The 12,370-nt window shown below is 54.4% G+C and overlaps 1 protein-coding gene across 1 annotated transcript in view; it reads left to right on the top strand.

The window, feature by feature from the left end:
* Nucleotides 1-541: 541 nt before the first annotated feature.
* KBTBD11 (kelch repeat and BTB domain containing 11) overlaps nt 542-12,370 on the top strand; it is a 36,838-nt gene continuing 25,009 nt past the window's right edge. The window contains exon 1 of the mRNA XM_089903594.1: nt 542-12,370. This exon is cut by the window's right edge and continues 25,009 nt beyond it. Within this exon, the coding sequence (XP_089759720.1) occupies nt 2,600-4,531 (1,932 nt within the window). The 5' untranslated portion in view covers nt 542-2,599 and the 3' untranslated portion in view covers nt 4,532-12,370.

The following is a 12,370-nucleotide window of genomic DNA, read 5'->3' as shown; positions in this document are numbered from 1 at the left end:
GAAACCCTTCTCCTGGCCAAGAAAAGAAAAAAAAAAAAGTAGTTAGTTTTCTGAGGTCCAAGGTCTTCTGCATCATACAGAGAAAGTGTGAAAAGAATGAAGCAAATAAGAGAGCCAGTTCTCTGATTTTATTTCAGACATTGACGTTTATATGTATATTTGGGAAAGATATGTATATGTCTTACTTTTTATCTGACTTTCTCTTGAATGACTCAGCTGACTAAGAAAGCACCTCTGGCGTTTGGGAAGAGGCCAGAAGCTTTGCTTATAAAATCTGTGCAGGTTTCCAGTTTGTCATCACATTCCGGTCGCTGTGGGCCAGAGTGCATTTCCATCTCAGTGGACGCAGGACCTCCCCAGCAGCATCACGGGCTGGGGCACAGCTGAGTAAACACGTGGCACCTCCGTGACCCACATGCCCGTGGTCAGAGTTTCAGCTCATCCCGACTGTCTCCATGCTGCCTTTCCACATGTCCTAGACAGTGCCCTGCACCCGGTGAATATGCCCCAAAGGTTACTGTTAAAGATTTCTGTAAAACAAAGAGAGAAAGAGAGAGGGAGGGGAAGAGAGACAGAGAGACAGAGAGAGAGGCGGGGAGGAAGGGAGAGACAGAATTGAATGTCTTGAATCTCCACCTCTAACACACTTGTATTTCTGAGAATAATGGGAAAGTCTTTTTCGTAACACGGTAGCAAAAAGAGCAGGCAAGCATATATTTTTATACACACCCATTCTCTCAACGCTGAGCATTTATAGGGATTAGGTAACAGTATTAAGTACGATTAGTAGAAAATCAGAAGAGGTTGAGGGTAGGTGGTTAAGTATCCCTTTATCCCATTTGAGAGGTGAACATACCCTATAATGATGACGCATCTGAGCTGTATGTATTTGGTCCGTTTCTCTTGTCCGCAGCCTCTTCTTAGGAAAACCAGAGCCCAGTTTGCCCCTCCCCTTGTGCTAAGAGCCCCCTTCTAGGCTGGGGAGTCTCAGTGAAGGTTTTGCCAATTAGGAGAGATAATTTATTATTTTTTTATAATTCATCTGCAGGTGCTCACATCTGCCTTCCAAGTAGTTCCGTGGATTTTGTTTTGTTTTGTTTTGTTTTGCCTTGGCTTTTCTTTTGCTGCACGTGTGCTCTTTGGAGAATTGCTTCTCTGAGGTTTTTCAGAGCTACAGAGCCAGGAATGAGCCGTTCAAATAGATTCCAGAGTTGGAGCCTCCGAGGCCAACTCCAGAGAAGAGTCCTCAGCACCTTTCTCCAAATATTTGTTGTAAATGAATTTGAGATAGTTGGCTGGAAAAGATTTCAGGAAAACTGTCCCACAATAAAACTGAGGTTTCATAGGCGGGCCATGCTTTCTCACTGAAAGTTCTCAATTTTACATACACATCTCATTAGGTCGAAATGAGGAAGTGGTTGATATTTGACTGCCATTGTATTGACACACAAAACCCAGCAATTTCGTATGGTTCAACCCAATGTATTTAAGGCTCATGGCTGAATTGGGCTCTTCTTTATAGGCCTCAAAAATCAGGGGAGGAACGGTTTTTTAATATCTAAATAATCCCATATGTTTTATTCACCAAACTTTCCAGCACTGAAAAGTCACAATCCCCATTCCCACCCTATCTGAATCCTATAACCTGAAAATTGTGGAGGGAAATGGGGTAGCTGCCACTGACACAAGATAGCCCTATGGAAAAATGCAAATTCCAACATTCTGTCTCTTTCTCCTATAAACAGGAACACAAAGAGCATGGTGACATGACATGGAAACACCTGATATTCCAACAAAGGAAGTCGCAGAGGAAGCCTCCCGATGGATGAAGGAGGAAAGCCGGTCTAGTGTGTGCAGTAACTGTGTCTTCCTAACACCCACCTGGCGACTGAATCATGCCCTCCCCGCTTCCAGGTGAACATTGTCGAGGCAGGCCCATCAGGAGCGCTGCCGAGGCCAGGACACACACAGATATTGTCCGGCTGACCATCCATAAACCTTAATCGCACATGGGAGTCACGCACAAAAAACAAGCTCCCTGGGGCGGCTCCCTGTGAAACAGCAGTAAAGTCAGTGTTCTGAAGTGTGGACTGCAGCCCGTCTCTGATTCGTTGGTCCTCAGAGACAGAGATGTGATGGAATGTGGAGGGATAAACACTGACTCAGGAAGAAAGGGCAGGCCCAGTTCCTTAAGAGCACCTGACAGCTCAGTTCCGCAGAGCAGGAGCTACAGACAGAGCCGCGGCTGCGGCTGCAGGGCGGTCCTGTCCGTGGACTGATCATCACCACGCGGTGCGGAGACCGAGCCACAAAGACCCCTGCAGACGGCCGCCGGGCGGGAACCTTGCCAAGTTCACAAGTTCAGCCGGGAGCGCGCTCGAGTCGACACACCCCTTTCGCCGGAGAGGAGAGCGGGCGGGCGCGAGGGGAGCTGCGTGCGATTGAAAACCAGTGTGGACACAAGTGAAATCTGATCGCGCGCCAGCAGAAGCGTGTGAAGCCGGGAGCCCCGGAGGAGCCATCGACCTTGGGCAGCCCGAATCCGGGCGAAGTCATGCCGGGCTGCTGAGCGGGGACGGCAGCCGGAGCGAGCGCTCGCATGGAGAGCCCGGTGGCCCCCTGCGTCCTCTACCCGGGGGACGGAGCGTGCGGCCAGGCCGGGGGCCGGGGCGGCGCTCCCGAGGCTCCGGGAGAGGGCGGCCTGCAGCTGCCGGACGCGGCCGGGGGGGAGGGCGCTGCGTCTCCGGCGCAGACACCCTGCAGTCTCAGCGCGTCCCTCTGCTTCAGCTCCGGGGACGATTCCCCGCCCTCTTGTCGCCGCGGCCGGCGGGTGGTGCAGAGGCAGTGGGAAGTCGGCAGCGCGGGCGCCGCGTCCCCGGAAGGGCGCGCGTCCCCTGAGGATCCCGTGTCCCCCGAGGAGCGCACGTCCCCAGAAGAGTCCGCGTCCCCGGAAGATCCCGCGTCCCCCGGGGAGTGCCCGCCGGCCGAGGAGCCCACGTCCCCGGAAGAGGCCGGGGACGCCCCGCCTGTGCCCCCCGGCGTCGGGCCGGAGCACGGGGAGCCCGACCTGCTCATCGAGGTGTCTGGCCGCCGGCTGCGGGCGCACAAGGCGGTGCTGGCGGCGCGCAGCGACTACTTCCGCGCGCGCGCGTCGCGGGACGTGCTGCGGGTGCAGGGCGTGGGCTGGGCGGCGCTGCGGCTGCTGCTGGCCTACGCGTACAGCGGGCGCATGGCGGGCGTGCGGCCCGACAACGTGGCCGACGTGGTGGCCGGCGCGCGCCGCCTACAGCTGCCCTGCGCCGCGCAGCGCGCCACTGACGCCGTGGCGCCGCAGCTGAGCTTGGCCAACTGCTTCGAGGTGCTGAGCGCGGCCAAGCGGCAGCGGCTGGCCGAGCTGCGCGAGGCCGCCTACCGCTTCATGAGCGACCACTACCTAGAAGTGCTGCGCGAGCCCGCCGTCTTCGGGCGCCTGTCGGGCGCCGAGCGCGACCTGTTGCTGCGCCGCCGCCTGCGCGCCGGCCGCGCCAGTCTTCTGGCCGCCGCGCTCGGCCCGGCCGGGGAGCGCGCGGGCAGCCGGCCGCAGAGCCCGTCGGGGGACGCGGAGGGCCGAGGCGACGCCGCCGTCTACTGCTTCCACGAGGCGGCCGGCGAGTGGCGCGAGCTGACGCGGCTACCCGAGGGCGCGCCGGCTCGCGGCTGCGGGCTGTGCGTGCTCTACAACTACCTCTTCGTGGCCGGCGGCGTGGGGCCCCCGGGCCCCGACGGCCGCGCGCGGCCCTCGGACCGGGTCTTCTGCTACAACCCGGCCACCGACCGCTGGAGCACCGTGCGGCCGCTGCGCCAGGCGCGCTCGCAGCTGCAGCTGCTGGCCCTGGATGGCCACCTGTACGCCGTGGGCGGCGAGTGCCTGCTCAGCGTGGAGCGCTACGACCCGCGCGCTGACCGCTGGGCCGCCGTGGCCCCGCTGCCCCGGGGCGCCTTCGCCGTGGCGCACGAGGCCACCACCTGCAACGGCGAGATCTACGTGTCCGGGGGTTCGCTCTTCTACCGCCTGCTCAAGTACGACCCGCGGCGCGATGAGTGGCAGGAGTGTCCGTGCAGCAGCAGCCGCGAGCGCTCGGCCGACATGGTGGCCCTGGACGGCTTCATCTACCGCTTCGACCTGTGCGGGGGCCGCGGCGATGCGCCGGGGGCCGGGCCTGCGGGGGGGGTCAGCGTGTTCCGCTACCACTGCCTAGCCAAGCAGTGGAGCCGCTGCGCCTCGCACCTGCGGCCCCCGGGCGCGCCGTCGGGCCTACAGCCCTTCCGCTGCGCCGCGCTGGATGGCACCATCTACTGCGTGAGCCGCGCGGGCACCTGGCGCTTCGTGCCGCCCCTGGACGGCGAGCCCGGCGCCGGCGACGCGGGCCCCGAAGGCAGCTTCGAGCTCCAGTCACTCCGATCCCCCGCGGACGCCCGGGGCCTGTTCTTCCCGTTCGTGCTCAACCTGCCGGAGGAGAAGCCAGACCGAGGCGAGGAGGGCGCCGCGTAGGGTGGGCCGGGTCACCCGGGCGTGTCCCTCGGCAGCCCTGGGCCAGGGGACGCCCCGTGGGCCGAGGTCCCAACTGGGAAACTGGAAGGGGCGAGGGGAGTAGAGGCGGGGAGGGAGAGAGTCGGGGGTGGGCCCCGGCGGGCCCCGCCCAGCCCACGGGATCCTTTAAAGGCTTAGAAGGTAGAAGCTTGTCGCGGGGCCTTGAAGACCTTTTGCCATGCTGTATTAAGGCCCGCTGCCTAGTCTGCATTCCTTTTGCTTTGCTTTGCTTTGCTTAATGGGGTCGACGGTAAGATGTAGGATGTGTGCAGATAGATAACCTTACAAATAAGATACAAAATACCTGAGAAAGAAAGAAACAGAATGAGAGATGAAGCCTCCGGGTGCAGTGGGTGAGGCCTGGAGTGTACCGGGGTGTACTGTCCTCGGTATCACTCGCGGAGTGGCCGGGAGGCCAGACCTGAGTTGTGTGGGGTACCAGGTACCGTTGCTTCCTGCACCATGAGAGGGGACCTCGGGGCCACCTCCCAGAGCTGAGATCCCAAATTAGGCCAACGTGAACTATATTAGTGGAAGGACTGAAAGAAGGTCATACTTTTTTCGGCTTGAGGTTTAAAATTATAACTGGTAAGTAAAGCTTTTAAACCCTTTCTAACTTAGCTTAAAAGTTCCTGCCACGTGTGCTTAACTTGCGGTTGGCTCCATTCCAAATGTAGTAAGTATTAAGGGTGAAATCTTTGATTCCCAATAAGATTTGTCCAGTGAGAACTGAAAGTATCTCCTCTGCCATCAAGGGGCCCAGATATGGTCAAAGGCCCACACACCTCAAGAGCAAGTCCTTCTCACCGCTTAACTGAGATGGGTTTAATATCTTCAAGTTAAGAGATGTTAATAATTCTGTTCAGTGATGTAGTAACGAGTTGCTCTTATTTGAATTCTAAATCTTCGGTGACTGAATGTTTTCCAAGGCGCATGTCATCAGTAGGAAAAGCTGACAGTGGCCGTGGTGCCTGTCTGCTTTAAAAGGAGCATTTGGCACCCACCAGGTGTGCCCAGCCGCTTTGATATTTCATAGTGGGCTCAGAAAGAGTAGTATCCCCCCCACACCCCGCAAAAGAAGGTTAAAATCCTTTCTTTTTGAGAGTTCTAAAGAATAACATACAGGCACAGTTGAACCCACTACTTATGATGTTTTAAATATGAATTCTGTCATCCTGATGAGGGAAATTCATTTTTACAAGCATCAGTCTAAGAAATTGTGGCGGAGTGACAGCGTAGTAACGTAAGGGGAAATAACATATATGTATAACGTAGTTTAGCAAGTAAACTACACTTTTCTAATTGTGAATTCCAGAATACCGTAGTAGAAGTAACATGAAATTCAGTACTTTGGTAGGGCACAAGGATGAAAAACAAATCCGTTGATCTTTCCTCATTTGTTATAATATTTTACTTTCCAAGTGTGTACACACAGGGCTTACTGTTTATTAAAATTTTAAGGATAAAGTGTATACGCTCATAAATAGAGGCCAAGTGATCTGCATTCTGAGTCCAATCTACATTTTTTTTTATTACAATAGGAAAAGTACACATTGAAAGGTATTGGCACATAAGTAGATGAAGTTATGTGTACCTTACTATGATTTACTCGTGGATCCAGTGATGGGGGGGTTACCTCTGTCTGTGCCAATCAGTGGGTATGTGGGACATAGGTTATGCTTTTTAAAGAGTCTGTGGTTATGAAAGTGATCAGTTAAGCTGTTTAGGAATGATAGCTTGAATCATGCTTGCGCCAGAGCACGGTATTTACCGTTTCAGCGGGTGCATCCTGGTGACGTGTGTGCCTGCCCGTCACTGCCCCTGACCTGAGACGATGCTCGGCAACTTGGTCCATCGTCTTAGGAAAGAAAAACAGGCTTCAGATTGCCTGACTTCTTTGGCCTTTTGGTAGGAATAGACTGGAGACGTGGCAGGAGGAAAAGAATTGAAATCCAAAATAAATAATGTCCTTCTAAAGACATGAGCATTTCATATGATAGTACATTTTTCTCTAGACTTTCATTATTTATGGTAAAACTTTTACATGAAATGGAACCAAGCTAATATTTTCATTCCTTCCGTATCAAACTCATGAGATATTATCACTGTGATTTTACTTGAGAAATCATTCCTATGATGTTTACCGTTTCAAAACATCAGCGCTGAAAGTGGGCTTCCAAAGTAAACTCTCCCCGTAGAAGATGGGAGACCTGTTAGATGTCACGTGTGCACAGCCACACGATAACATGCCCAGCTGGAGTGTTTGTATATTATTTCATCCTTTAATTGAACGAAGAAATGCCTGGACTAGACGTAGCATCACTTTCTGTGGGAGCTGGCCCCGGAGTCCCAGGGATTTGTCAGGATGAGATGCCCGAGGATGCCTAAGGATGGGTAGAGGATTTAGAACCTTGCAGACCACACTTCTACTAGTAATATCACTGAGAACAGATACCAGAGCACCTGGCATGCTGAGAGGACCAGTTTAATTTGCTTTTGGAGGCCAGTACCTGGGGTGTAGGGCCAGGAGGGTGGTGCACCGATTATACCAACGGAAAAGCCACCCCATGCAAGATCCTCGGTTTGGAGGACAGCTAGGGGAGGGGCAGCCCTGGCTGAGACTTCCCTCCAGGTCTGATGTTCCGAGGACGGATCATGTCACATTCAACGTGATGTGCCAAGTCTGTATGCAGCTCTATTTAGAGAAACAGTTGGTGCAAAAATATTCCTGCTCTTCGATCAGTTGAGTCAAACGAAGCTAATGCATTTATGACATCCATCCGTAGTTCACATGAAATTAAGAAACCCGGGCACACTGACATTCCCAGATATTTGAAAAAGCGGTGGCATTTTAAGGGGGAAGGCTATAATTTGGGAAAGCTCGATCTTTTGGTTAGCTCACAAGCAATGACTTTTGTATTGTTAATCAAGGTTCATTTGGGATCCAAGGGAATGGGGTTAAGACGTCTTCACTTCCTTTCTGTTTTTACCTTTGGTTCGGGGAACAGCCGCAGTGCCGGCGTGGCCTCTGGCAGCTTTACGGGACTGGATTTGGAACTCGGTGACTCGATTTCTGAATCTCTGGCAGCACCAATCTCCTTTCCTTGAAGACAATGGAAGTTCTTTTGCTACTTAGTTAAAACTCCTCCCTTTGTATCAGTTTTGCTACAAATCCTTAAAATGAATCACCTGCTCCATTCCTGTTCATTTCTGGTGTCCCTTCAGTAATTCTGCTAGCTGCTGTTTGATCTGTGGGTCTCTTGGGTAACTTCCTGTGAAAGATTTTGAAGTGAGATGCAACGTTTTTGAGGTCCTTTGTGTTTTCCTGAAGTTAAGATGGTTTCGGGACATAATCTGTTGTAACACCTTCCTGGGGCGATATGTAAACAGAAGCGCTCTCTTGTGTTCTGTTTTATTGCAGACGCTTTCCTAGCTTACAAAATGTTTTGTTTTGGTGTTTTTAAAAATGTTTTGTTTTGGTGTTTTTAAAAAATCAGTGTCCTTATTTTTCCCTTTCCTCTGCAATATCATTATTCATGGGAAGATAAGAAGAGCTAAAGATGGGAATGTGTCATCTTCTGGTTGCGTCTGAACGTATGTCAGCGGCCACGTTCTGTACACTTTCCCCCCTTCCAGGAAGGTGCCTGGACCACAGGAGCTGGCAGGGCACTTCGTACCTGCTTGGTGAATTGGTTTGAGATGAATTGAAATAAAGGCCTAGATGTGTTCTCATGCGAGATGAAAGCTCCTCTGAGGCTTTTGAAAGCTGTAAGCAGTGCTGCAGTGTGGCCGGGTGTTAAAGGCAAACAGGTGTCTTGAAGACACAGTTCAGGCCGGCTGATGCTTTATGGATCAACGCTTCAGTTTCTAGGTCCTGGGTACCAATCGCATAAAACCTTGTACGCCTGTCTGTTTATCCTGAGATGAAATAAATCACTGGGCGATGCCAGCGCTCCTGAAACCTGCGCGGCTGTTCTTGTGTCTTTTCTTAGGAGCGGAGCCCTGGGTGGGGGTCCTTGCCTGGGAATGTGCTCCTGGGGCTGGGAGATTCCGGCCCGACCTGCGAGGCCCAGGACTGGAGTCCCCCGTCTGAATGTGGAGTCTGGGGACTCCGGAGGGTCCATGCAGCTCCGGTTCTAAGCCAGGGGGTCTCTTCATACTGATCAGGTGCATATGAACCCCTTGGTCCCCCCTTTCCTCACCTGTCCCCTCGGCCAGCAGGCTGTGGGCCGCCCCCCGTCACTGCTTCCTGGAGAGGCTGTCCTCTACGACACGATGTTGGTTGTGGGTTAGGAGAGTTGGTGTGGACACAGGAGAAGCAGGGGCCAGGCTGGCGGGGGCGAGGTTATTACACTCACAGCCTGGAGAGGGGTCAGCGCACAGCTGGCTTCGTCGGGGACGCGGCGCAGGGGCGAGGGGAGAGCTGTTCTTAGGGTTCCCGTGAACAGCTGGGCACAGCTACTCTGAACGATCCCCAGGGCTGGAAGGGGCCCCTGCTCCGCCCGGGGTGCCAGGCAGGGGAGATGTTGGCTCGTGTGAGGCAGGGCTGGGGGCAGCAGGGGCAGGATTGGCAGGGCTGGGGGGCGTGGATGAGAGACTGCCCCGTGCGCTTCGCCGTCTCTCAGGAATCCCGGGCCCTGGGAGGAGAGGCTCTCCCGGGTCAAAGCATCACACAACAGAGAAAATAAGAAACGAGGCCTAACCCAACTGTGGAGCCCACGGCCCAAGCCCCACAGAGGGTTGGGGGCCGATGAATGCATCGGGTGAAGCTGGAAGCGCGTCCCTGGGTTCCGCCGCTCCCCCTCCATTTCCCGAAAAACACCTCCTCCCTCTGGCGTCCAGAGGGGCACAGAATTGGGGCCTGAGGGGATTGTCTCGCTCTCCTGCCCTACCCACCAAGTTCAGAATAAACTGAGACATAGGCTCAGCGGTCGAGCAGACACTTAGCAGCACAGGAGGGGAGAGAAAGTGGAATTTGGGTTGACTGACCAAGTGGCTGGTACACGCCACTGGAATCAGGCCACGGGATCCGGGCCTGCAGGTCCACAGGAGTCGGTGGATTGTACACACTAAAAATTTTCCATCTACTGTGATGTTCTGACCTCTTAGGTCCCGCCTGGCTGCGGCGAGATGGCCCCCCTTCGCCGCCGCCAGCCAAGGGCCCAGCCAGGAGCCCGCCTGGGACCTATGCCGACAGCCCGGCCAGGCCGGGCCTTCTCCGCCTGCCCCGCCCCCGGGGAGGTGGCCCGCCTCTGTCCGAAACACCCGGGCCGGGTGCCCGGCGGCTCGGGGCAGCCCCATCGCCCAAAGCCTTGCAAAATCACTAAAACCGGCCAATCGCACGCCTCTTATCTCTAGGGCCCTGTGAGTAGCACGGCATTTTTCATTCAGTGGCTTCTCCGTGCTGTCACTCAGTCAGCTTGGTAAACTAACGCCCGGCACAGACGGACGCCTGCTCCTTGCAGGGGGAGATCCCACAGAGAGAGCCCAGTGCGAGGGGCAGGGCCTGCCCCAAATCCAGCACGCAGCTTCCCCTCCTGCCCTGGGGCGAGGTGGGTGCGGCGAGGTGCAGAGAGACATCAGGAGTACCCCCTGGAAATGTCCTCCGCGCTGGAAGAGGGGAGTGGGGGGTGTCCTCCCCCGGCCTCTGGGGCGGCCGTTTCCTGTGCGTGAGGGGGGGTGAGCCGTGTGCATTTCAGAGCCGGGGGGAGGAGCCTGTCTAGAGGTTGTCCACTGCACCCTGTTGACTTTCGAGCCGGAGTTTAGACGAGTGTGGCAGACGTGGGCTGTTGCACACAAGGTCTCCGTTGCTCTTTGCTCTGACCCTCTGCCGTGCACGGAAGCGTCAGCCGCAGCCGCTTTGGGAGGGGCATGCAGGGTCTGAGACAGGCCAGGGCAGCAGAGGTGGGTCATGGCTTCAGCACCAGTACCGGGCAAGCAGTTCTGACGCACACGGTGGAGAGATGGCCTGAAACCCTGGACAGAAGGGTTCTGTGACGGTGATTCAGGGCGAGGCTCTGATGGGCAGGAAAGCCAGAGGTCGTCTCCTCGATGTGCCTTGGAGTCTGCATCCCTCAACCCTGGAGGAGAGAGCACGCGTCCTTCTGCGCACCCCACTCTTGAGCCGCTCGGCAGCTGCGCCGATTCCATCACACCGACACTCCTTACTCAGCCTCCTGGAATGGAAAGTGTGTAATAAACGCGGTGCACGCCCACTTGTTTGCACTGAACACGAGTATGGACTCCAGTGTTGCTGTTAACTTGTAGGGATTCTTTGAAAATTTACTTTTCCCTCTTGAAAACATTTATTTTTTCATGGTAGGGGATGCTGCTAACAGCGTTGTTCTTCAATAGCGTTTTCCTCTGCAGAAATAGAGTTAAAGCTGAACGTACCCGTGGCTTCATGTTTTTCTCCTGCTGAGTCTTGGGATTTTGATAATCAGTTAAAATGATTTTCTTGGCCTTTGGCATCTCTTCAATTAGATGTAACGGCACAAAACACACAGGCGTCGCAGACAGATGACGAATCTTCTAAGGAAAGTTGGGGCAGACGAAGGATGTGGTGAGAATTCACAGAAGTCTAATATTCCCGCCCAGGGAGAAGGAAGGATGTTTTCTAACCTCTTCAGACAAATTCAGTTAAATCTATTTTTATGAAGATTTCCTTGTGCACAGTTCTTTGGAGGTCATAAACAAAGCACCACATTGAAGACTTCCATTCGGGCTGGTAGGGGGTGTCCCTACCCCGTGTCACTAACTGCAGAGGGGCCTGGGCACTGCAGTCAGGTGGATGCCCCGTAACTGCCTGACTGATTTCCTGCACCTTAGAAGACGCCCCCAGACATTTCAGCAAAGGAAATCAAGCATTTGAATGTACCCAGCCTCATCCCAAAGAATTCATGCTGTAAACACGGTATTGGGGTGTCTCAGAGGGTGGGTACCAACCACTGACAACTGGTCATCAGTGATGTGAACTTGGGATTTCCCTGGTGGTCCAGTGGTAAAGAATCTAGCTTCCAATGCAGGGGACGCAGGTTCGATCCCTGGCTGGGGAACTAAGATCCCATGTGCCGCAGGGCAGCTAAGCCCGTGCGCCACAACTACTGAGCCCACACCTCAACTAGAGAGCCCGCGTGCTGCCACTACAGAGCCCATGCGCTCTAGAGCCTGCACACCACAACTAGAGAGAAGCCCACGTATCGCCACGAAAGATCCCGCCTGCCTCAATGAAGATCCCGCGTGCCACAACCAAGACCCAAAGCAGCCAAAAATAAATTAAATAATAAATAAATCTTTTTTAAAGAGCGATGTGAACGCCACAGAGCTTCCCCTGGGGCTGGTTGTAACTCAGCAGGGAAACCACTGCTGTGGGGTCGCTCGCAATCCATCTGGACTGCGGTTCTGTCTCTTGCTAGGTTGTAGGACAGACCACTGGGCTCAGTAATGTCGCATTTCCTTATTTGTGAGATACGATTCTAACAGGTCGGGTGTGTGCACTTGTCTGTCACGGTGTCCAGCGGGATCAGTGCTTCTCAAGCTCGGAGTCCAGGAGAATCACTTAGGGAACTGCTTAAAAATAGGAATTCCTAGGTCCCAACAGGAGGGAGTCCCACTGAATACATCTGAGGCGGAGCCAGGGACCTGCGTTTTTAACAAACACCACTGTGGGTCATGGAGCTCCTTGTCTGCTGACATAACTGCTTTCTCACCCTTGCCCAGCACCTGTCCTGGCGGACGCCACCTCGTGTTGTTAAATTCAGATTGCCCCAAAGAGATGGTGTTTGTCACAAACCACACGCG

The sequence above is a fragment of the Delphinapterus leucas genome, chromosome 21, assembly GCF_059928025.1.
Source record: "Delphinapterus leucas isolate spDelLeu-1000000601 "Yukka" chromosome 21, BTC_Dleu_Yukka2, whole genome shotgun sequence".
Lineage (NCBI taxonomy): Eukaryota > Metazoa > Chordata > Mammalia > Artiodactyla > Monodontidae > Delphinapterus > Delphinapterus leucas.
This window is presented reverse-complemented; position numbering and strand designations above follow the sequence as displayed.